Below are 24,409 nucleotides of genomic sequence, written 5' to 3' on the forward strand. Positions count from 1 at the left end.
GTTTCTTTGTGTTCAGCTGTGATGAGCCATGTGCTTTGGGAAACTAATTGCATCTGTTGATCAGAGGTGTAATGACTCTGAACGCAAAGGTTCCTTTTTTAGTTGTCATGACTAGTAACCAGTGATACTCCTAGCATCCATGTTTCATAGTGACTAATCATTTTTTAAGAAGGGTTAGTGGCTATTTCAACATCTCGTGACAATGATTTCCTGAAGCTGAATTATGCATTACGTAAAGAAACCCTTTTATTTGTGGCTGCGTAACTTTGAAATGACTGTGACCTGACAGTTGTGCTCCACCTATATGGGACAAGATGAGTGAGTGTGTACCAGTGCACCAGACAGATGAAGGAACACAGAGGCGAGCAGGGTATGTGTGGTGATGGTGCTTGAAGTGTCTGAAAGAAGGAGAGGAGCTTTAAGAAAAGGGTTCTGGGAGATCCACTCCATGAACTTGCTTCTTCATTACCTGTGCGGATTGTACTTACGGTCATGTGTATCTCATGAGTTAGACATAGCCCATCAAAAAGATCTGGCATGCTTGGGAGTTTTCTCCTGCATTCTCATCTTTTCAGAGAGTTTGACATTAGAGGTCTAAGTATGATCTGGTGGATTTCTCCCCCCCCCCCCAAATCCTCCCTTTTCTTCCCAATGGGGACCCAAAGCAGGTTACGAAATTGTTCTCCCCTTCTCCTGTTCATCCTCACAGCAAGCCAGTGAGGGAAGTTAGGCTGAGAGAGAATGATTGGCCCAAGGTCACTCTGCAAGCTTCCAAGTCAGAGTGGAGTCTCCCAAATCCTAGTCCAACACCATTGAAGCGGCAAATGCTCTTTGGTAGTTCTCCGCATGTTTAAAGTGCCATCAAGGCACAGCTTACTTATGGCAACTCTGTAGGGGTTTCAAGGCAAGAGACACACAGAGGTGGTTTACCAGTGCCTGCCTCTGCATAGTGACCCTGGACTTCCTTGGTGGTCTCCCATCCAAGGACTAACCAAGGATGAGCCTGCTTAGTTACTGAGATATGATGAGATCAGGCTAGTCTGGGCTGTTGAGGTCAAGGTAGATGAAATTTACCAGAACAATAACTAAGAGTTATAGCAGAAGTGAGAAACTAGAGCTCAGATCCCAATGTGGTCATACACTTACTGATTTTGAAATCCCGTATCTGAATGCGGCCTTGCCTAAAAACTTCTCGCGCAAAGACAGCATAGTATGGCTAAGCTAGAAACCTTGTCTTGTGGTGGTTCATGTTGGAAAGCTTAAAGTTTTGTACCTAATGGGGCGGCTGTTGCAGGTGCAGAGTTTTCGCCGTGGAATCCATTTCACATATGCACATATGTGTGTTCTGAGGTGATGCCATCCTGTGAGGACTGTACCATATGCCTTGGCTATATGTTTAAATTGGTGGTTGCTGATTGGTCTTAGGGAAATAACATTTTCTCTCTTTTAGTTTGCAGTCTGTGAAAGGGAAGTGTTGATACGGATAAACCCATGGGCTGATGAGGATACTGACAGTCATTGATAGATGTTGGTCTTGTGCTTTTTTCTTCAAGGAGCAGAGTTTTAGCCTCGTAACAACTGTGCAGTTGCCCAAACCTGCATAATATGCCTCATTGCTGAGTGAAGGTTTGAACCTAGGTTAAACTGAATGAAGTACATAGCAGCAATAATTGATTCATTGTTCTTCTTATCCCTACAGTTGCATCAGAGACCACACTCCCTGGTTCACATCAGCCCATGAATGACCCCATAGCTCTGAGGGAGACAGATCCCTGCGGCTGCTGGACTGTGGCAGGTGGTGCTTCTAGCAGCAGTTCTGGCCCCACAATGCCTCTATGTGCAGAGTTGTCTCCCGGAGTAGCAGAGCTGGAGCTGACCTCCAAACAATCTAGCTTGAGGGAAAGAAAGAATTCTCGTTCTGGGACTGGCTGTTTGGGGAGTAGCACAAGCAGTCCTGCCAAACAGGGCAAGATTGACAGGGCCAACTGTGAAGATGGGGGAGATGGTCAATCTCCTGCCCAAATAAATGAGGATGACGAAGCAGGCTACCAGCAACCAGGAACTGCTGCTGGTCTTCTTTTGGAAGCGACCTTAAGACCTAAGAAACGGAAGCTGGTTCTGCACATTGATTTGAACAACACCATCCTGGTGTCTGATGCAGTGACCAATCAGGACCCCAGGGCAGCTCTGAATTATTACCTGAGTACTGTCACCTGGGGAAAGGTCAACCCTGCAGGTAAGATTTCAGATTACTATATTGTTGGGAGCTTAGATTATGGTAAATGGGCCTTATCTATGGGCTTGGTCTCAAGCGGCATGCCTGGGGGAAGGCAGAGCCCATGACAAAAGGAATGGTAATGTGTTTTAAGGATAGTAGATATTATCACAGTGGTCCATCATGGTTAGGAAATGGCTGTATCCAAGCATTCATCAGGACTTGGAGGGGCCAAGTGTGCATCTTTTTAAAATATATTTTTAATAAGGTTGAAAAAATTGCAATACAACCATTATAAATCTGTTGTACAACATACATATCAAAACGTCTAGCAAGTGTGCCTCTGTGTGTGAAGAAACAGCAGTTCAAAGATGCAGGAGGAGAACAGAGAAGTGGACGTTCACTGCTGTGGGTTTCTCTGTCTTCTGCCCCACACAGTGCTGACTGCTGTGGGTTTCTCTCTGTCTTCTGCCGCACACACACATCTTACCGCTCAGGGAAGCGGAAGGCCCTTTACAATAATGCTGTATCAAATGTTTCCATTTCTGTGACAAGATAGCAGAAGTTCATTAACTGAATGGCGTTGTGGAAGAAATTTGCATCTTATATTTTGCGAACTTGGAAAAAAAAAACCTGTAGATGAAGGTCAAGAAGAAGGGATGCGGGGCACACCAGATATTGCAGCTAATAAGTGTCCAAGAAAGGAGATGGGAACAGGGTGTACTGGAAAAGGTTGTGAGATACTGTGTAGAATGCTGAAGTTCTGTCCAAAGCTGTCTGGCGGGGGGGACCTCTTGCAGGCCCCACTGTGTTTCTGAGTGTTCACCGCATCCTGTTGTCATGTTTAATTCCCCCCCCCCCCCCCCCCCTAGTGGGTGGTTACGCAAAGCAAGAAAATGGGTATTCTCATTCCAAAATCTCAGGTTGCATGAGAGCAATCTCTGTTGGAATTTACTTTGTCATTAGAGGGGTTTTTGGGGTTATACAATATATCCACAAGAAAATGAGCGGTGCGAGTGGGTGGGAGAAATAATATGGAAATGCTGCCCAGCCCTGCAAATTCTCCCCCTCTAATCTCTTGGGGGCTTGAACAGGCAGCTCTGAAGCATTTTCATTCATTACCAGGATTTAAAAGGTTTCCCCCCCTTCTGGTTAATTTCCAGTGCTGTATTTTTCTGTATACCTGGGGAGTCCCCTGAGTAAACGGAGACTCCTCCCTTGTCTGCGGCTGGCCTTGTTAGGCAGCTTCTGTTATCCACACAGGATTATTATTAGATACAGTGATTTGTTTCTCATTTGCCACACACAGTCTGTGCATCCTTTCTTCACAGTTGTATTTTGTTGTGAGGCTCTAGAGTTTTCAGCACTCATCATTTTGTACCTGGGCAAAGTGCAGCGCAACACATTCTTCACCTGTCACATTCATTGGGGTGTGTCATGTGAATATAATGAACATCCCCAGAGGGTGTGTTTGCGATGGAAGCAGCACAACTCCCCGACCCCACAGAAGGCTGGAGCTGGTTCCCAGGTCCTTATTTGTTTTGCATTTGAGACTTATTCGTGAACCCAACCACAAATATTGAGGATAACATAAAAGCTCTGAACCCTAAAATAAGGTTTGGAGCACCACAAATTATACACCCTCACATTCAGGGGACTCTGCCTTCTGAGAAGACACATGCTGTTTCCTGGTCTGAAACCCAGTTCTTGTGCCAGGGCCTGCAGCCATTGCAGTTCCTTAGTCAAATCTTCTTTGTGATACAAGCTTCATGGTGGCAACCCAAATGGAAGAACACTGCCAGAATCAGTGTTTGGACCAGGCACCACTGTATGTCTTCTTGGATGGGGCAGTGTCTGGAGAGGGTGGGGGGGGGAGTGTGATTTGGAGTGGTCCAAAAATTGTTTTGGGGTGCAGCTTGGCCCCCGTGTCCTCACCTCTGTGCTTATCCTGGGGGCACCCCACTGTAAAGCAGCTGGCATAAGAACCAGGCTTTGGACTGGGAGACAGCATATGTCCCCTTGGAGGGCGGAGTCCCCTGAATGTGTGTGTGTGTGGGGGGGGATGATTTGTGGTAGTCCAGAACTTATTTTGGGATTCAGAGCTTTTAAACTACCCTCAGTCTTTGTGGTTGGATTCACAAATAAGTCCCAAATAAGGAATGAATAAGGAACTGGGAACCAGCTTCAGCTTCATCCACCCTGTACTTTTTTCTTTTAAAAAATTACATAAAACTGAGAGCCAGTTTGGTGTAGTGGTTAGGAGCACAGACTCTAATCTGGGAGAACTGGGTTTGATTCCCCACTCCTCCACTTGCAGCTGCTGGTGTAACCTTAGGTCAGTCACAAGTTTTCTCAGAGCTGTTCTCTTAAGGGCAGTTCTTGAGAGAGCTCTCTCAGTCCCACCTACCCCACATGGTGTCTTTTGTGGGGAGGGGAAGGGAAAGGAGATTATAAACCACTCTGAGCCTCCTTTGGGTAGTAAAGGGCGAGGTATAAATCCAATCTCCTCCTCCTCCTTCTCCTCTTTTCTTGTTAGTTATTTGATGGCTGTGTGCTTCTCTGTTGAGCAGCACACCTGTCTGGAGTGCAGACTGGGAACAACAGTTGGGCTTACCTGTGGCAAGCTTAATCTCCATGTGTTGCTGGCCAATGTGTTCTTGGGGGAGCAGGGCCTTGTGGGAGAGCCAGAATCCATTTGGAACAAGTTTAGATCATAAGTACTCCTCCTTAGCATGTATGCAGTGTTTTTACACTGTTCAAAGTACATTCACCTTCCTCAGAGAAACGAAGATCCTGTAAGGCAGACCGGCACAACTATCCTCATATTGGCCTCCCTGGCTGGTTTCCTGTTTCTAATGTATTTGAAGAAAGTTTTATTGTTGTTTTTTACGTTTTTTGCTATATGCTCCTCATATTCCCTTTTTGCCTGCCTGACCTCAGACTTGCATTTTATTTGCCATATCCTGTGTTCCGTTTTATCAGCCTCACTGTGACTAGCTTTCCACTGCTTAAAGGAATTCTTTTTCAAAGTACATTCACCTTCCTCAGAGAAACGAAGATCCTGTAAGGCAGACCGGCACAACTATCCTCATATTGCAGATGGCAGCTTGCTTAAGGGCTCCCTTAGTCAGTTCATAGCAGAGGTTAGATTTGAACCTGGAGCTCTTTGGTTCACAGCTCACCCTCTTAACATCTGAGTATCTTAAACCTGTTTGAAAGGTGAGTCGTGCTTTGTCTGAAGTGACGTGTCCCGCTCCTTGATATCTGGAATGCTGCCTTGCTTGCTTATACTGGCACTCCAGCACGTGGGCTGCGGTGCTGGCGGAACAGCTCCAGCTCTTCCTCCTTTCCCAGCCTGTAGCTGCACGCGTGGGAGAATCTTTGATTTTTGACAGTGGAATTCCCTGCATGGATTCATGTGCCTCCTAATGTAGGCAGTTTGCTGACATTGAACCCCCTAAAAAAAACTGCTGTGCATTTGGCCTAAACTGAAGTAAAGGTTCTGTGAAGATACGAAAGGTTCGTTTTTCTGCTTTTTGAAAGAAAGATGAGTATTAGTGATGCGCCGTTGAGTCAATCCATCGAGCAGTGGCTTTTAAAAAATTAATTGATGTAAGTTTTTAGTCCACCTTTCTTGCTTAGACTCAGGGTGGATATCAAAGCCCGATCTCATCAGATCTTATTAGCTAAGCCGGGCTGACCCTGGCAAGTACTTGGATGGGAGACCTCCAAGGAATGCCAGGGCTGGGATGCAGAGGCAGGCAATTCCAAACCACCTCTCTGAACGTCCCTTAGTATTATGGGACAAAGAAGGGGAAGTCAGCAGGGTATTGTGATTAGAGCACTGGACTGAGACCTGAGTTCAAATCCCTATTCTGGCATGGAGTTCGCTGGGTGACCCTGGGTTAGTCATTCTCTCTCAGCTCAACCTACCTCACAGGATTGTTGTGATGATTAACAGAAGGAGGGAGAAGTGTGTGTGCCACCTAGAGCTGTTTGGTGGAAGTGTGGGATAAAGGCGAGAGAAAAAGAGAGAGGGGGAGAGAGAGAGGTACAGGGAAGCCATGTTTGCCTTGTAACGTGTAGTTCCGTCCTTGGTATCTTGCACCTGTGTCAGTTATATCCATACGGAATTTCTTGTGCCTGTCTGTAGAAGTGTGAATCTGAACTAAAACATTATCTGGCCGTCCAACTCTCTGCTGCAAGGCGGGACCATGTACCTATTATGCCTCCCACGATCCGGATCTCCTTATAGATCAAGCTCCTTTGTTCTCTGGGAAACTAACCTTATCAAAAGGGCTGCCGCATCCTGTATTTCAATGTACATTTGCATATTGTTGATTTCTTCAGAATTGGGTTACGGCTCTCTGTCTCTCTCTCTGTCTCTCTCCATCTCTCCCTCCCATTCAGGCATCAGGGATCCAGACAAACATATATTCAGCTGAAAGGGCTTGACTTCAGGTGCCCTCTGCCTGGACTGCTGCTGTCCACATCAGATATTCATAAATTCCACTTCACCTCCTCCTTTAAAAAAATATATATATGTTGAATAATATTTTGTCCATGCTGTGATTTTTGGCTTCACGGAATCCTCTTGATTCCCTTGGTGGGAGAGAGACAGTGTTTTACTGATGTTACATAGAAGCAATAAAATGAGCTTCACACACGAAAAAAAAAGGTTGTGGAATCAGGAAAAGAGTGGGAAGGGTGGGAAGTCAATATATACAGGGTAATGGAGGCACTGACCCCTGCATTGTTTGCCTTTAAACCCCCCCCCCCACCGTTTATTTATTTATTTGAGTGATTTTTTTTATCCCACCCTCCCCCACAAGCAGGCTCAGGGCAGGGTACGATGCAATAGCCAAACATGTGAAAACCACTTCATATAATTTAATTAAAATCTAAAAAACCCAGTTAAACTGTGCGATGGTGAGATGGTAACATAGGAGCCCAAGGGGTATAACTGTGTGGCTCTGGATGGGCCATCAGGATAATAATTGGGCCCGGCCACCAACCAATAATCCAAGTTGGTATCATAATTTGCATGGCTGGATGGGGCGGGGCTGGTTAGAGGAGGGGAGGCCAGAGGTGTTGAGGCACCCGCCACCTCAGCCAAAGGCCTGGCGGAACAGCTCTGTTTTACAGGCCCTGCGGAGTTTTAATAAGTCCCGCAGGGCCCTGATCTCAGCTGAGAGCATGTTTCACCAGGCTGGGGCCAGAGCTGAAAAAGGTGGATGTCCCCTTGAACTGGGGATTGCCAGTAGATGTTACTCATCCGTGACAGATGAGATCACTGATAATTAGATTAGTGTTGCCTGTGCAGGAATGTCCTGGGGAGAGAAGGAAACCTTTCGTGTACCTAGGACTGACGTGACACTGCAGAAGCTGCTGGCCCAAGTACAAATGTAGGTGCAGGAGAGCAGCATGCGCGTCTGGAGTTTAGCTGGCTTTTCTGGAAGCGGCTTGTCTCTTTGGCAGCAGATGCTGTTGGACCAGAAATGGGCAGCAGAGTTCTGGCTGCACAAACCATTCTGCCGTAGGGGGTCTCTGCCGCTACATGGGTGGACTGCAGGGGCAAGTGGGGCATTCCTCTGTAATAGGGCATGTGCTTTGCACCGAGAAGGTCCCAGGTTCAATTTCTGGCATTTCCAGTTACAAGGCTCAGGGAGCAGGTGATGCAGAAGGCCTTCTGCCTGTGGTCTAGAGAGCATGGTCAGTGCTGACCTTGAGTGACTGAGGCTCTGACTTTTGTATGTGACTTGTTCTTGAGTGTGGGATATCTCTCGTATGGCTGGCCGCTAGATCTTAAGCACAGGTCTGTTCAGACGGTTTGCTGGACTGTGAACGGTTGGCAGAGACAAGGGATTGGATCCAGACTAGATTTTCTGATGGCAGAATGGAACTTTCCTGCCCCCGCCCCCAGTGTAGCCACACTGATCTCTGCAGAATGCTGCTCCCGCGGGATGGGGGACCCTGGAGAACGTCAGGGGCAGGGTCTGCAGCAGGAGGGGGGAATCATTCGAAACTGCCAGTTTGGTCTGCGTCCAGTCCGTGGCATCTAGCACAACTTTAAATTTTGTGTAAATAAGCAAAACAAGTGGAGGCTCAGGCGGGTAAGCCACAGGCAAGCTATGCCGCGACGGTGAGACCACGCTGCTCCTGCTAAAAGCCTTTTGTTCTTACAGCTTTTAAACAGCATTCAAAGTAGAGCCAGGGAAGCTGTTTCTGGTTATAAGGTGTGAAATTTGGGAATGGGAGAAGGAACGCGAGGGGCCGTGGCTGAGTGGGAGAGCATCTGCTCTGTATGCAGAAGGTCCTGGCTCCAGGATCAGGGAGACCGGGTGATGTGAGACCCTGGAGAGCCACTGCCTTGCCTGGGTAGATAATACTGAACTCCATGAACACCCCCAGGGGTCTCATTCAGCTTCAGGCAGCTTCAGGCTGTGTAGGCAGGCAGGGCTCAAGGAAGGGGGTGCAGTGAAATGCGAGAAGAGGGGAGGGGTATTGGGAGCAGCGAGGAAGGAGGGAGCGACCTGTCAGCTGGCCCAGCAAGTGTCAGGGAGGCCCAGGAAGTGTAGGGCAGGGGTCCAAGCCTCCTGTGGTGCCAGCAGTGGCAGAGGGAGATGTTTCCAAAGCAGGGCCCTCCAATCTGCCTTTTCTCTTCCAGGCAAGTGGCAGTGGCTGAGCGAGTCCCCCTCGCTCCTCCCTCCCTGCCCAGGCGCCGTGAACTTCTACTCTCAGTTCGGCCGCGACACCGCCTTCACCGCCAAGCCTCTGGGCCAGCCGTTCCGAGACCTCCTCGTGCGCCACCTGAGGCTGCTGGAGTGGCAGGGCCAGCCTCACCCGACGTTCTCCATTCCCAGTGAGCAGCCAGCCAAGCGCTACCACTTGGTGCTGCCAGCCTTCTTCCACCTCCTGCAGAGCCTGCACCGGGAAAGGAGGCACTTTGCCATCATCTTCCGCACTTTCGGCACGGACCTGCCTCGCGTCCTCCAGGCGGTGTGCTGTGCCCTGGAGGGGCAGCACCCCCAGTTCCCTGCGCTGCGGGACATCCTGGTGAGTGGGCCAGAAACACACTGTGGCTTTTTCCCTGCAGCAGCTCCTCTGGACCTGGCCAGCTCAAGACCTTCTGATTTGATCGCGGTGGCTGCCTTATTAGGAAGCCAACCATTGCCAGTCTGGTGTAGTGGTTAAGAGCGCAGACTCTCATCTGGGAAAGCCGGGTTTGAGTCCCCACTCCGCCACATGCAGCTGCTGATGTAACCTTGGGCCAGTCATAAGTTCTTTCCGAGCTGTTCTTTCAAGGGCAGTTCTCTCAGAGCTCCCTCAGCCCCACCTACCTCACAGGGTGTCTGTTGTGGGGAGAGCAAGGGAAAGGAGTTTGTAAGCCACTCTGAGACTCCTTCAGGTAGTGAAGGGCAGGGTATAAATCCATCCTCCTTCTCTTCTTCTTCTTCTTCTCCCCCCTAGTTCACTCTGTCTCTGTAGATGCTTTGCAAGTAAATGGAGCATCAGATGGTTTAGTTTTCCATACAGCCCATCAACAGTCTTTTGGAGTTTCTCTGTGTGATTGCATAGATCTGGGTTTAGGCTTTCTGATTCTTCTCCCCTTCCCGACCCCAGGGGTTGTGGTACTAGAGGAAGACCTGCGAAAATCAGAGACATATTCTCCCCCTCTCTCCGAGAGGTACACAAAACTGCCTTGGGCATGTCTTTGGAAAGACTGCTTACGCATTTTATAAGTGAACAATAGAGGCCGCAGGAATAAAATCCACCGTTACCAAGTCAGTTCAGTCTGTCTGAAAAGAAATGAGGGGCTGTAGTAGAGGGCAGTGAGAAGCAGATCTCTGCGTTCAGAAGCAAGAAGGAATCGCACTCCTCTGTGTTACGGGGAGCAAGTAGCCCACTTCAGTCCAAGTGGCATCCATCAAAATCCCATCACTGTTTTCATTACATCACCCTGGCAGTCCAGTCGCTGCAGCTGAGATCCCCAGTTCAGAGGGAATTGCTGTATCTAGTAAGAAAGTGGCTGGCCCCATGCTGTTTGTGATAACAGCAGCAAAAGCAGGTCACTCACAGACAAAGCAGGGGCCTCACCATTTCCTGGAGATGGCCCAGAGCTCCAGAAAAAGCTGACTTTGTAAATCAATCAAAAGAATAAGGGGGTGAGGGGCAATGCTCCCTCTAAGCTGTGGAGTCTTGTGAGCAAAAATTCTACTCTGTGAGCTACTGGCATGAAAGTTGTGAGTGAGTGAGTTGCTTACTGCATAGATTAGTTTGCTCTGGAGCCCTCCTTCCTGAGCTAAGACAAAAAGGTGTGAGCCGGAGGCTAAAAAACTGTGAGCTAGCTCACACTAACTCAGCTTAGAGGGAACACTGGTGAGGGGCAAAATAGCTTGATGAGGACTGACTACACTTGAGACGCCCTGAATGTCGAAAGAGGTTGAGTTCATTGAAGGGGGATAAGTATGTGTGTGTGGGGGAAGGGGCATAGCTTCCTTAACCCCCTGAAAGTTGGTAGAGCCCTGAAGTGATTTCCAAAATTATTTATATCTCTCCCACCTCTCCACTGGGGTGCTTTACGAGCCTTGGCTTGTGCCCCTGAATGTCAGGTGTTGGGGACAAAAACCACAGAGAAAGACTGTGCCATCCTGCTTTGCTGGAACATCTGGCTGGCTGCTGTTGGGAACCTGATTAGGTGGGCCAGCTGGGCTCTTCTTAAGGCCTCCAGGCACTGTTCCCGAAAGCAGACCGCCTGCACAGGGAAAGAACCGCAAGGCAAGAGCCGCACAGGGAAGTTGTCGACCCTGACCCTTTCAAAGGGTCCCTTCCACTTCCAGTTGTCAGGCTTTGCGGAATGTCCCTCCTCCCATCTCTCGTTTGGGTGACAGCGGCTTTCTGTCCAGCATGATTTCTCCCTCTCCCTCCTGCTTTTGTTTCGAGTGAGATAATCACACTCTCTCCCTGGTCGCACCGGCTTCAAGTAATGTTTCTCTTATCTCTCCGCTCTGCTGCGATAGCTGCCTGTAGACCTCAGCCCGGGCAAAATCCGTTGCAGCAAACGGAAGGTGAGGCTGACCCAGGGAGCAGAGCGACTCTCCACCGAAGAGGGCGACAGGGCGATGTACACGTTCTTCAGCTCCAAGGAAGGCCTGTGTGGCTTCCAGGACCACTTTGACTGGTGAGGAATGAGTCACAGTGCTTGATGTCTGAATCTGTGATGGAGGTGGCCTTTCATTTGTGCTGCCATGGGTTCCATTAGCAAGGGAAAAGCCATCTCAGCCGGAGTATTAAAACAAAACAGAACGAAGCCCTCTGGCTTCGATAGGCAGACTTCCCGGATCCCTGCATCGCCCAAGAACGTGGCTCATTAAAGAAATCCCATAAAAGGAACCATTTCTTTGGCACCGAGCAAACTACAATCAGTCTTAAACAATTACCCATCTATTTGCCGTCTCCAGCCAGACTGTTCCTGCTGAGGCACATTTATTTGCTTCTTTATTTTTCTTTGCCTCAACTGAGCCTGCATCTGCTAAGTTACTTGGAAGCTTAAAAAAAAAAAAAAACACGTCTTGGTTGATTGTTCAAGGCCTGTTGGGCGCTGCTGTGTCCCCCGCTGGGACTGAGGAGTGTGCCCCTCCCCTTTCTCTTGGGGAATGTGACCCCTGTCAGTCAGAAAGGGACACTCTGGCCTAAATCCAGGTAGATCTCATGGGGGGTGGTGAGGGAATAATTAGCTGGTGTCTCCTGCATGGCATTTCCTGCTTTGCTGTGTGGCCAGAGTCATCTTATGGAGTCTGTGCCGGCTAACCTGCTTGTCCCTGGTACAGAGAAACGGATTTGGACTAATCTCTTAATGTAAGCAACCAGCCAAAGCTCAGCATAGCCAGGTTGCAATTGTCTATTTTTATTGCCTGGGATAACTGCTAGGCGGCTTGCCCTGCCCAGAAGGCCAGGCCTTCGGCAGATGCTGCCAGTCCTACCTGCGACCTTCTCTTGGCAGCAACAGTTCCGTGCTGTGCTCTTTGCACAGATCCATGGGACCCAGACAGCCTTCATTTGTATACCGTAGGTTCTACATTAAACGTGACAGGTATTGGATTCATCTGCAGTTTTGCCTCTCACATAATTTAGCTTCCAGTGATGCAACATCCCGGGAATTTTTTATTTTTAAAAGTTAGTTTCTGGCCCTTGTGGTTGTGGAGAGATGCTTAGAAGCAGTTTGGCATTGCTGCAAGAGGGGGAGGGCTTAGAATTTGGGGTGGTGGTGGTTTGCAGTGGCCTGGCAAAGTCCCCCAGCCATTTTTGTTGGCTCTTTTTCCCTGTCCTGCCCTAACCCTACCTCACCAGCTCCAAGGAGCACTTACCTTGATGCCCTCCATTCTCCTTTATCATCTCGATCCTTGCCTGAAATGACCAGATTTTATGAGACCTTGAATTCTGAACGCAAAATAAGCAGTGCTGTAATAAGTTCAAATGTGGGAGTATATTGGCAGAGTGGAGATTTGTTTGTACCAAGATGGGAATGTGATCTCCTCTAATGCAGCCTCTGGTCTCCTCCTTTCCTTTCCCCCCTTGTGGTAGGGGATGTGCGGGCACACGAGACCTCATCCAGAGGCTTTTGTTTAGTCATCTGGGAAAGTCGTCCCTGAGAGCTCCTTGTCACGTGTCTCCTTGTGTTACAGGTGGGCCAGCAATCAGTGCTCCAGCCGAGGCGGGAAGCCCCTCTGGATCGATCCCCATGACGCAAACATCCATCACATCTGTATAGATGACAACATTCGGCTAAACGATTCCGACACCATCGTCCATCCTCGGGTATCTTTATTGTCAACTTTAAAAAATATATAATCTGTTAATTTTTAAAACTGTACTAAATCTTCCATTAGCAGGAACTGTACAGAACACAGTCCTGTGACAGTAGTGTTAGTGCCACTGGAAGATGAAAGGGTGATAGGCCGGGGGGGGGGGTATATCCTTGCCATCTGTTTTCAACAAAGGAAGAGTACCTCTAGTGCTGGGGTGTTTGGGCGTGGGGTATGCAGATCCCCCACTTTGCTCCCCCCCCATGCTGTTCATGAGGATCTGCTGATCCCACCCACCCCGAAACAAAATTTGGAGGCGCTGCAGTGGAAGAGGGGGGAGGGAAAGCCCAGTTGCATGAGCTCTGCCGTGTTTGTGGATCTCATCAGGTACCGGCCACTGCGTTTAAATAAAGGGAGGAGAGAGGTGGGGAAAAGGGAAGTAAGGTTTTCTTTCAGATACGTGGCTCCATCTTAACTTTATTGGAAAGTTAAGATACCATCAAGAAGGACCATCATCAGGTGGCTGTTACAGGACAAGGCCATTTACAATCTCGTAGCCTAGCCTACCTCACAGAGTGGTTGTGGAGATAATAGTGTGTGTGTGTGTGTAGGGGGGGGGGTCATGTAAGGTGTCCACAGCACCTTGGCAGGGTGGGATAAAAATAATAAATGAGAATACAAAATAAATGTGGGAAGAGGCCAGGAATGGACTCCAGACATTGCAGGAAAACATCCACCTCCGCTTGTCTTCTTGTCTGGCATATCCGATGCTTTGTTCGTATCCCACCTTTCATTCAATAATCCCTGGGTGGCATACAAGCTTCACCTCTGCTCCTCCTTTACCCTTTATCCTCACAACAACCCTGCAAGGTAGGTTAGGCTGGGAGAACAACTGGCCCGCGTGTCACCCAGCAAACTTCCAGGGCTGAGTGGAGGCTTAGGCCCTGAGTCTCCCCAGTCCCCTAGTTCCATACGCTAACCGTTATTCCATACAGGCTTCTTTGGCCACAAGGATGCGCCACAGCTGTATGTAAACAGCCACAGTTCTTTTAGTTTCACCCTTGTCTTGCTAATCACCCTCGGGGCTGAGAGAGCGTGACTCGCCCTAGGAGAGCTTCGGGGCTCCGTGGAGACTGGCAACCCCATCTCCCCTGTCCAGGCCCGAGCGTTCCCTCTAAGCTGAGTTAGTGTGAGCTAGCTCACAGTTTTTTAGCCTCCAGCTCACAGATTTTTTGTCTTCACTCAGGAAGGGATGGCTCCGGAGCAAAGTACTTTATGCAGCAGCCAAATCGCTCGCTCACAACGTCAATGCCGGTAGCTCACAAAGTAGAATTTTTGCTCACAAGACCCCGCAGCTTAGAGGGAACATTGGTCCAGGCCCGAGTGTTCTCTCCTTGCCCAGCTTATGAATACCTCTGCCTGGCTTGGTAAGGGAGATGATGATTCAGCCCTGGGAAGGAGGGGCTTGCTGGCTACCTGGCACCAATGCCGGTCCCTGTTGGCTCAGAGAAGGGTTTGCCGGTACAGAACGGGCAAGCGCCGCCCAGTACCTGCTCTTGCTGCGGAGCTCCTCCTGCCCTCAGCTGGCGTGAGTCATTCCCACTAGCGGCTGGAGCCCAGCAGCCTGGCTGGCTCTAAGCAGCCCTGAAGAAGCACCGTGTCCTTAAAGGGGCAGCTTTTACACTGGAGCACGCTCTGAAGCGAGGGAGGGGGGGGGAGGCAGCTTTTAGCTGTGGCGGCAGCTTTTTTTGTCTTGGTCAAAAGCTTTTCTTTGCCAGAGGAGGAGGGAACAGGCCGGAGCGCTGGCCAGCAGGCTCGGCAGCCTAAGGAGCAGCTGGGCAGTGAAGGTTAATTGGATCTCGCAGGAATCCAGCCGCCACAATAGACTCTCGAGACTCTTTGTGTAGACAAAGCATCCTTATTGGCCGCAGGAGGGTGTCGATTTTCTGCCCTTCCTTTGGTCCTTACAGCCAATCAATAACACTGGGTGAGCTCTCTGGGGAAGACAGTAAGAGCTTCCGGGAAGCGTCTGGCATTCCCCGTCCCCTGCCGGGTAGAATGGATTGCTCTCTGTTGGCCAAGGTTTGAGAGAGGAAAACATTCCTCATCTATCCCTGGCCTTTGTGTGTGTATGTGTGCGCGCGTTAAGTGCCATCTTCAGACCTACGGCAAGCCTCTGAATTAATGACCTCCAGAAGTGTCCTGTTGTTAGCAGCAATATTCTCAGGTCTTGCAAACGGAGGGCTGTGGCTTCCTTTATTGAGTCAATCCATCTGCAGTTGGAGCACAAAATTTGAGTCCAGTGGCCCCTTTAGGACCAACAAAGCTTTATTAAAGGTATGAGCTTTCGTGTGCACATCTGATGAAGTGAGAGTTCATACCTGGAATAAAACTTTGTTGGTCTTAAAGGGGCCACTGGACTCAAACTTTGCTCTGTTGCTTCAGACCCACACGGCTACCCACCTGGATCCATCTCATTTTGGGTCTTCCTCATTTGCTGCTGCCTTCCTGGCCTTTGGTCAACTGATATTTTAAGAGAGCAGTGCCCCAAAGAGAGCTCCTGGCAATTCTGTGCTGCCTCACTCCTGCTGGCTCCAAAAGCAGGTCTGTGTTGGCTGAGAGGCCCTGCGGATTTCGAGTCCCGCAAACAGAGCCTTGATTGTGGGGCTGCGTCTGGCTTCTTTTTTCTCTAGCCCAGGTTCACCTCTGGCACTGGAGCATGTGGGGCCTGCCTGCACTCCAGCCTCCTGTCCTCCCCCTGTTGTTACTCCGTCTGCTTACTTGCTGAGTGCAGGCAGCTAGCCAGATTTTAGTGCACGAGGGGATGCTGCTGCTGTGCTTAATAGCTGCACAGAAGGAAGAGCTTCAGGAAATTCCAGGCCAAGGGTTATTAGGAAAAGGGGTTGAAAAGACAAAAGGCCAGAGTTGTCATGCCCTGGCGGTGCAGGCCCATTTGGGAGACTGCGTACAGTTCTGGTCAGCCCCTTCTCAGAAAGTACAGTGTATAGCTCGGGAAAGATGCAGAAAAGGGCAAGAAAAAGGATCAGGCAGTTGAAGCATCTGCCCTGTGAGGAAAGGCTAAAGAATCTGGATTTTTTTCAGCTTAGAAAAATGATGATTAAAAGTATTTGGGGGGAAGTTGTCAGTTCCCCCCTCATCACTGGCAGGGGATGGGGGGGGGGGAGAGTAGCCAGATCCCTGCTGGGAAACGCCTGGAGATTAGGGGATGGAGCCTGGGGAGGACAGGGACCTCAGTGGGGTGTACAGTGGCCACAGAGTCCACCCGCCACAGCATCCCTTTTCTCCAAGGGAGCTGATCTCTGCAGTCTGGAGATGAGCTGTAATTTCAGAGGATTCTCAGGTCCCACCTGGAGGCTGTCATCCCTAGTTTGTGGGGGTTATAAAATTATGCATGCTGTAGGTAGAATTCTTTCTACCTCTCCCAGAAGACTAGAATTCATGGCCACTTGATGAATCTGATGGTCAGTAGATCCATAACAGACAAAAGGATCTATTTATTGGCACAGTGCAGCATCAACTTGTATAACTCAGTGCGACAGGATATGCTGATGATCGTGAACATAGATGGCTTTAAAAGGGCATTAGACAAAAGTAAGGAGGGTAGGTCCATCGGTGGCTGTTTGGCCTCTGTGTCCGGCTTATGGGCCTTCCAGGGCATCTGGTTGGCCACTGCGGGGTGCACCCCTTGCTGATTTGAGCACTGCTTTTCTTGTGTTCTTATGGCTGCTGCAGCTTCTCCAGCAAGCCCTCTGTGGACAGAAGTAGCACCTACCAGATTCAATATGACAGAATCCTATGAACCTGGCAGCCTTAGGTACTGCTCACCCTAGAAATGTACGGCGAGAAATGCTTGTTACCTGTGTGACTTGGCATCACCTGCTTATTTGTACTCAAACAGAGGTCGGGGGAGGCAGCACCACTGTTCAAGCAGAGCAATAATGCCCGCAAAAGATTATCACGAGTGTCTGTGTGTGAGCGCACTGGAAATGAGGGAGGGCCTCGTCTGCCCTGGGCTACATTTTAATAACTTCTCTGGGCAAGGTGCTGTGTTTGCCTCTCCTTCAGCAAGGACTGCTTTCTGGCTTTCACTGGCCTTTTAGCTAGATGGAGATCAGTTAAAATTACTGGGAGGAATGATCACTTTTTTAACCTTTGGTTCCTACTTGTTCTATTTGAGCCATCACTTGCTAGTCTTTGGCCCTGGTCACACGGAGCATTTGCCCCGCTGAAGGCACGGGAGTCCCGCGGAGTATCCGGGTGCGATCACATGGGAACATCCGGGAGGCGTAGCACTCCCGTGGCGAACCCGTGGCACTTTCAGAGGCAGTTGACCTTGTAATCCCAGAGCCAGGAGACAACATCAGGGGAACGGCGCAAATAGCCGCCCCCCCCCCGCGCGCGCGTTTTCCGGCACGTCTGGCCGGGGCCTTGGTTTCCCAAAGGCTGGCCTTAGATTCTGAAACCTGAGCTGGTCATGAGGCATCTGTTGGAATGTTCATCCCTATGACTGCATCTTAGTTTGCAGTTGGAGTCCCATTCCTCACCAGGTATTGTGGCTCAGACCAGCTTGGAAATGACGTGCTCCTGCATGGGATTCCAGTCTTCTGATCCCTTGTCACAGTTCAGGAACTAGTGGTGGTTACCCACTATCAAGAGGATTAGATAGATTCATGGAGGATAGGTCAGTGGCTAGTAGCCATGGTGACTGAGGGGAACCTCCACTTTCAGAGGCAGTTGACCTTGTAATCCCAGAGCCAGGAGACAACATCAGGGGAAGGCCTTGGCCTCTGAGCCCTGTTGTTGGCCCTCCAGAGGAACTGGTGGGCCACTGTGTGAGACAGGATGCTGGACTAGATGGATCCCTGGTCTGATCCAGCAGGGCTCTTCTTAACGTTCTTATGTACTCAATTATATTTAAAAAGTCAATTTATTTCTGTCAGAAAAAGGGTGAAATTCTGATGCAAATTAACTCTCCAACAGAAAATAAAGGTCGATTCAAAGTGGTGCATCCTTACTGTAAATTTTATTTTAAAACGAATAGCAGGTTAAGGAACAAGCAGGGATAAGGTGAAGCAGTCTCCATCATCTTTAGGCTCTCTGCCTTCCCCTCCCACTCCAGTTTGTTCTTTTGTAAGCCAAAGTCAGGAAGTGTTATCAAAACATCCGTGTTTAGACTTGCCTTGCAACAACCTTTTACATAAACGGCTTTACCAGAAGAAGGTTGTCTATTGTGTGGGCATCCCCGACCCCAAGCACATACAGAAGTATGTGTTCTTCAGCAACGTGGATATAGCTCACCAGGCTGAAGTGAGCGGAATAAGTCTTGTCAAAGGTCACCATGGAAATTTCTTAATACCCAGAGAGGCTAGGAAAGGATGTCTGCCACACCTTGATATGGGAAGGAGAGCTGCGGATTCTCTAATAAGAGAGGGGCATTCTGTGCATGCTCAGGCCTTCTGTGCTTTATTTCCCATGTTCCAGGAGATGTAGTTCTAGTGCTGTAGCTTGGCCAGGCCCGGGCTCCTGAGTTTTAGGGATTCCAGTTGCCAGGCTCCGAGGAATCACTGTAGGGAGGCTTTGCCATCCCGAAAGTGAACGAGGCAAGGGGTGTGGCTTTCGATTCCACTGCCACTCCGCTTTAGGTCCCTGGTGTTTTTCTGTGCTTGCTGGAAAGATCTGAGCAAGTCCCGTCTTTCTTTCTTTTTTAAAAAAACCTGACAGATGTTCTCCGGGCTGGGAGACACCAGAGCCCAGATGATCCCTACCTCGGAGCTGTATGACATTTGCCTGGTCCAGACAGACCTCCTGGAGGCCATTGCCGACGTGAACTACTTCTGCCGCTGCATAAGAAGGTGTGAGGAGAACTACGAGCACTACTTGGCCGGCGCTAAGGGTCCTGTTTAGCAACAGGGCTGCTGGGGGGGGGGCTCTCTATGGAGGAGTTTTGGAGCCCTCTGCACTTGGTGGTGCATGATGCGGAGCATGCAAAAGAAGGACGTCCGCTGTTTCTTGCTACAGGGCATTCATGTTCCCAGCTGGACTGCTGCTCTCTGTGTACGTCCCAGTGGAGTCGCTGCCCTCCTCGTAACCTCCCCGCTTGTACTCAGTGTAGGATATTCCAGATGCTCCTTTGGAACTGCTAGCAATCCCATAAAGGACTCTCATTCTTTGGCACAGTCTAAGCGGAGCAGCCAGAAGTGGCTGCTTTGGGGCTTTCCCCTCTTATTTCAGACTTGTTCAAAATCAGGGTGGTGCACGGTGACTTCCTTGCCAAGGATGGCCGGTCCTTGCCTCCAAGAGCTTACCGCCAATCCTCCTGTATCTTGCCTGGCCACGGTGCAGGGGATCTGCTGGTCTGTTACACACTTTCCCCCCAAACATTAAAATTGACCCTGACTGCTCTTGTTTGTTCGTTAGTTGTGACAACCGCTGACCTCAACACGTCTGGCACGGTGCTAAGCAGGCTCGTGGCAGGGAGACATTTCAGGGGTGAATGCCTGTGTCTGGGTTAATTAAAGTCCAAAGGCCGCATGGATGTTGGCGATTTAGGGAATTCTCCATCTGTGTTCCTTCCTGTGCATTAACAAGATCACCACAAGGTGCTGTGGACCTCAGATACCCGGTTTGAAAGGCTCTGTCTGTCAGGCCTGGTCCTGCTCCCATACTCACATCAACGTGCTGAAGATATGGATTGGAGGGTTCCACGCGGAGTTCGTTATACACTGGAGTGATTTGGGGATCACTCTGCTGCACTTTCGGCTCCTAGCTGAGCCCACGTTTGATTGCATCATCGTCAACTGGCTTCTGCAGTGGCTCGGTAAATGTCAAGTGTGCACCAAGCTGGGTGTGCAGTGAAGCCGTCCCCGAGTGCCTCCCAGCCACGCCAAAGCCAGGCACCCAGTCATAAAGATCCGTTCATGTGAACCGGCCCTCCTTCAGTAGGGCATCTGCTGGCACCTGTCTCCCACCAGTGTTACAGCCAGGAAGTAGACTCTTGCGGGGCAGCTAGAAAGTGCCATGTAAACAGTGCTTATTGTTGATTTGCTGTGGTTGCTGTAATCGTGTTTGAAGCCAGTCCCTACGGCAGCACCCAGTATCTCAATATTGCACAAGGGATTCCTTTAGCAGTATTGCACAATGCCAGTCCCACACAGGGAAAAGCAGGGGCAGGCTGGTCCCTGCAAAGAAGACAAAAAGTGAAGCCTCTCTTAAGGCTGCAGTCGCTTTCCTGCTTTGCCGGTCTCCCTCCTGCCGGTCCTTTGGAAGACTGTCCTTCCCCTTTCTCTCATCCCTGACAAGTGAATGGCAGCTCTCTCTCGCCGAAGCCTCTCCTCATCAATTATGAATTCAGTTGCCATCGAGACTGAGGGATTAAGGCAGCTGGAGGCTCTGCTTTTGCGGCTCGCCGTGCAAGACACCTGTGCAGAACTGGCACTCCACAGCCTGTGGCTCTTGTGCAGTGGGAGGCTGCAGGGCTTATGTTGGGATGCCATTTCTGAAGCACCTCCCGGTGTGCAGAGCCACTAATCTATTTGGTGTGTATATGCCGAGATGATGGAATAAGTATCACATCTCTGGCTACTAACTTGTGATTCGTAGCTGGAAATGAAAATGCAACACCTTTAAATGTGAGAGGTTTTCTTCTTTCACATACTTTACCCATCTACCATTAGGCAAGGCCAGCCTCAGCACCAGTGTTCCCTCTAAGCTGAGCTTGTGTGAGCTAGCTCACAGTTTTTAGCCTCCGGCTCACATATTTTTGTCTTAGCTCAGGAAGGATGGCTCCAGAGCAAACTAATTTATGCAGTAGCCAAATTGCTCACTCACAGCTTTAATGCCTGTAGCTCACAGAGCAGAGTTTTTACTCACAAGACTCCACAGCTTAGAGGGAGCATTGCTTCGGCACGCTGTCAGATGCGGCAGCTGCCAGGGCTTCTGGCAGGGGCCGCTGCATGCCACTGCCTATGTGACTCCTCTGCTGTCCACCGACCCTTCTTTGACCCACTTCCTTGCAAGCACTCTGCCATCCATGCTTCCAGCCATATGCGCTGCCCCGACTTGTCAGAGAAGGGGCATATGGGTGGTACGGGCATCGGTGGGTAGAGGTGGTAAAAGGGCTTGTGAGGGGGTGGGGGAAGGATGCACAGGTATGTGGGTCAGCGGGTGGGAAGGGAGGCATGAGGGGGGGCCTCAAGGTAGCAGAGGAAGAAGAGAAGAAGAAGAGATTGTAAGCGGGGTATAAATCCAATCTCCCTTCCCCACAACAGACACCCTGTGAGATAGGTGGGGCTGAGAGAGCTCTCTCGAACTGGTCGTGAGAGAACAGCTCTGAAAGAACTTGTGACTGACCCAAGGTCACACCAGCAGCTGCATGTGGAGGAGTGGGGAATCAAACTGGATTCTCCCAGATTAGAGTCTGTGCTCCTAATCGCTACACCAAACTGGAGGGGATGGCCCACTGAAAAACTGGAACCAGCCCTGCCATTAGGTAACGAGCCAGAGGAGGTAGTCGTGTTAATCTGTTGCAACAAAATTGTACAGAAGCCTTGGGACACCTTAAAGACCAAGCGGTTTATTATGTTTCAGGTGGGCAGCCACATTGATCTGCAGTAGAAAAGCAGGATTTAAGTGGCACCTTAAAGACCAACAAGATTGTCAGGGTATGAGTGTTGGAGAGCCACAGCTCCCTTCGTCAGGTATACCTTCATATCTGAGGAAGGGAGCTTTGAGTCTCGAAAACTTAGAATCCTGAAGATTTATTATGACATCGTGGACTGGAGTCTATATACCATCTGTCAAGCATGAACAAGCAAAGGGTATCAAAAGTAGTTGTCTCTCCCCCTGCCTTTGAATGTTACTTCGGTGATAGAGTTCTAAATGCTGTTGATGATTGTGAATAAAGAAACTAACACAGTAATTAATCAACAGTGAAATGAGGTAATGTATATGTACAATAATGCAATTTCGATTCCACTCCAAATTAAGTGGGCACTGAGGCCAAATCCATTATCTTGTTCCTCTTCTGATAATGACCACAAAGGCTTAACCATGGGGCACGGTAACACTTGCTCCCTAGCAGAGGCCTGTCGCAGCACGATCCTGACCCAGTACTCTTTTTTGACAGGCAATCTATTCAAGGAGGCACTTGAATTTGTGAGTTAGTTAATTTGGCACAGGTCTTTTTTAGTAGCGTGCACATTGCAATTTGTTCTTTCTGATGTTGGCTATCCTTCCGTCTGGGGGGAACCTCAGTTAAAAATCATCATCATTTATATATATATCATATATCATTTAGGACATCTGCCCTATCCTTGTCCTTTCTCTTCTACCCTGCACTGACTTTCTTCCTTCCTTGTCTCAGCCTGGAAGCTGATTTGTCACTTTCCCCCACTCTGTGATGCATGCTGTTCTCTTTGAATGTTGTGCCCAAATCTTTCTTCTACCAAAGGGTCTGTAATGTTTCCTGCTGTAAAGAGTGTTGTCGGTATGAGGGCCTAAACGCATGTTAGATTCCTCCCCCCCCCCCACTTTCTCCCCATATCTTGATGATCAGACATGTACTATAAGTTCTTTGGTCAGAACTCTGTTCCCAGCATGGGGAGCTTAAGTCTTTTCTCCCCCCATTGTCTTCTCAGTCTGAAATCTCCCCCCCCCCCCACTGCCATTTGCCTCACTGGGGATATTGATATAGAGCCCATCAGTACATAAAAGTTTCCTTAGCAGGATATGACAGTTCCCCAGGGTCATTTCAGGTCAGGAACACAGTTTAACTACCTCCCCCCCCAGCTGTCTGCAGTGGTTCTGATCCAAATTGGCCCGTGTGCCTGGGAATTGAATTCTGAGTACAGAACTCACTGTGCCTTTAAGACCCGGGGAGAATGTGAGGAAAACATAAGCTTGTTTGTACTGTGAGCCCAAACATTCTAATTTTGAACCAAGAAAACTTGAATTCTGTCTGCAAAACATGCAGATTATATATTTGTGGGCAAATTAAACCTTGCGAATTAAAACAGTCCTCCACTTTACATCATTAAAGCACAGCTAGCTCTTTCCCATTATGAGCGTGACTGAAGAGCGTGCGCGTTCAAACAGAGAGAGCTATTTTATTTATTTCTTTGGAAGATTTCTATCTTGCCTTTTTTTGTCTGTCAAATTGCACTCAAAAGTAGCTCGCTACCTGAAATTACAATGTGGCATAATTATAGAACAGATTTGTAAAAAGTTTACAGCAGCAGAATGAAAGCAGTAATAAAAATAGAAATACAATTTTTAAAAGCAGCAGAGATCAAAAGTTCTAGCTAGTCATAAAATCAGGAATCTGTGGGCTGTCAGTGCGTCAGGGCATAAAAATGCCAAGGGTTCTCTGGAATAACATAATGATCACAGCTTTGCAGAAGGGAGGCGGCCTGGTGGATCTTTTGGAGAAGGGAATTCCACAGTCTGGGGCTGTGTCATCTCTGTTAATAAGCATAGAAGTGTAGAGCCAGAAGGGGCCTCCAGGGTCATCTAGCCCAACCCCTATGCAATGCAGGGAAATCACAGCTACCTCTCCCTTGCTCTCCCAGGGACCCCCTGCTCTATGCCCAGAGGAAGGCAAAAAACCTCCAGGATCCCTGGGCTAATCTGGCCTGGAGGAAAATTCCTTCCTGACCCCAAAGTGGCAATCAGCATTACCCTGGGAATGTAAGAAAGGGCCGAGAGAGGAGAACACTGGCTCATCCCTTCCTGCCCTCCCACTAGGATTGTCAGTTCTGGGCTGGGAAATACTTAGAGGTTTGGGAGGGGGTGGAGCTGGAGGAGGACAGGGTTTCGGGAGGGGACTTCAGTGGGGTAGAATGCCACTGAGTCCACCTTCCATAGCGGTCGTTTTCTCCAGGGGAGCTGATCTCTGTCACCTGGAGGTCAGTTGTAATCCCAGGAGATCTCCAGCCACCACCTGGAGGTTGGCAGCCCTACCTCTCACAGAGCTCCCCTGGCACATTCTGGCCCTTTCATTTTTAGAGTTGCCAACTGTTTTCTCTTTTCCTGCTCCACAGGCAGAGGTTTTAAAGGGTGAACTTTATTTGCCTGCCACGGAGGTGAAGCGATAGGAAAGGATTCTTGTGAAATATTTCTATGTGATTAAAAAGTACAGGAGCCCTGCTAGGGAAAAAAAGTTGGTTCCAGTTCCTGTGGCTAGCAATCTTGGTAAAGAACCTGCACGAGGATCTTCGAAGAAGGAAATACCAGGACTGGTTTTGAGTCCAGTGGCACGTTTAAGACCAACAAAGTTTTATTCGGTGTATAAGATTTCGTGCGCCCTCCCCACACCCACACCAAGAAGTCTTGTGGCATCTTTATTGTGGCGGGAATTTGTATAAGCTGCACC

The 24,409-nt window shown here is 49.3% G+C and overlaps 1 protein-coding gene across 1 annotated transcript; it reads left to right on the forward strand.

Moving 5' to 3' along the window:
* Positions 1 to 294: 294 nt before the first annotated feature.
* LOC107122777 lies at positions 295 to 20,728 on the forward strand. Its single transcript, XM_015425911.1, has 6 exons — positions 295 to 370; positions 1,700 to 2,236; positions 8,883 to 9,271; positions 11,236 to 11,396; positions 12,901 to 13,033; positions 18,763 to 20,728. The coding sequence occupies exons 1-6, from the start codon at positions 346 to 348 to the stop codon at positions 18,943 to 18,945; spliced, it is 1,428 nt and encodes a 475-aa protein (XP_015281397.1). The 5' UTR covers positions 295 to 345; the 3' UTR covers positions 18,946 to 20,728.
* The last annotated feature ends 3,681 nt before the right edge of the window (positions 20,729 to 24,409 follow it).

This window comes from Gekko japonicus, unplaced genomic scaffold, assembly GCF_001447785.1.
Source record: "Gekko japonicus isolate JY-2015 unplaced genomic scaffold, Gekko_japonicus_V1.1 scaffold3197, whole genome shotgun sequence".
Classification (NCBI taxonomy): Eukaryota; Metazoa; Chordata; class Lepidosauria; order Squamata; family Gekkonidae; genus Gekko; species Gekko japonicus.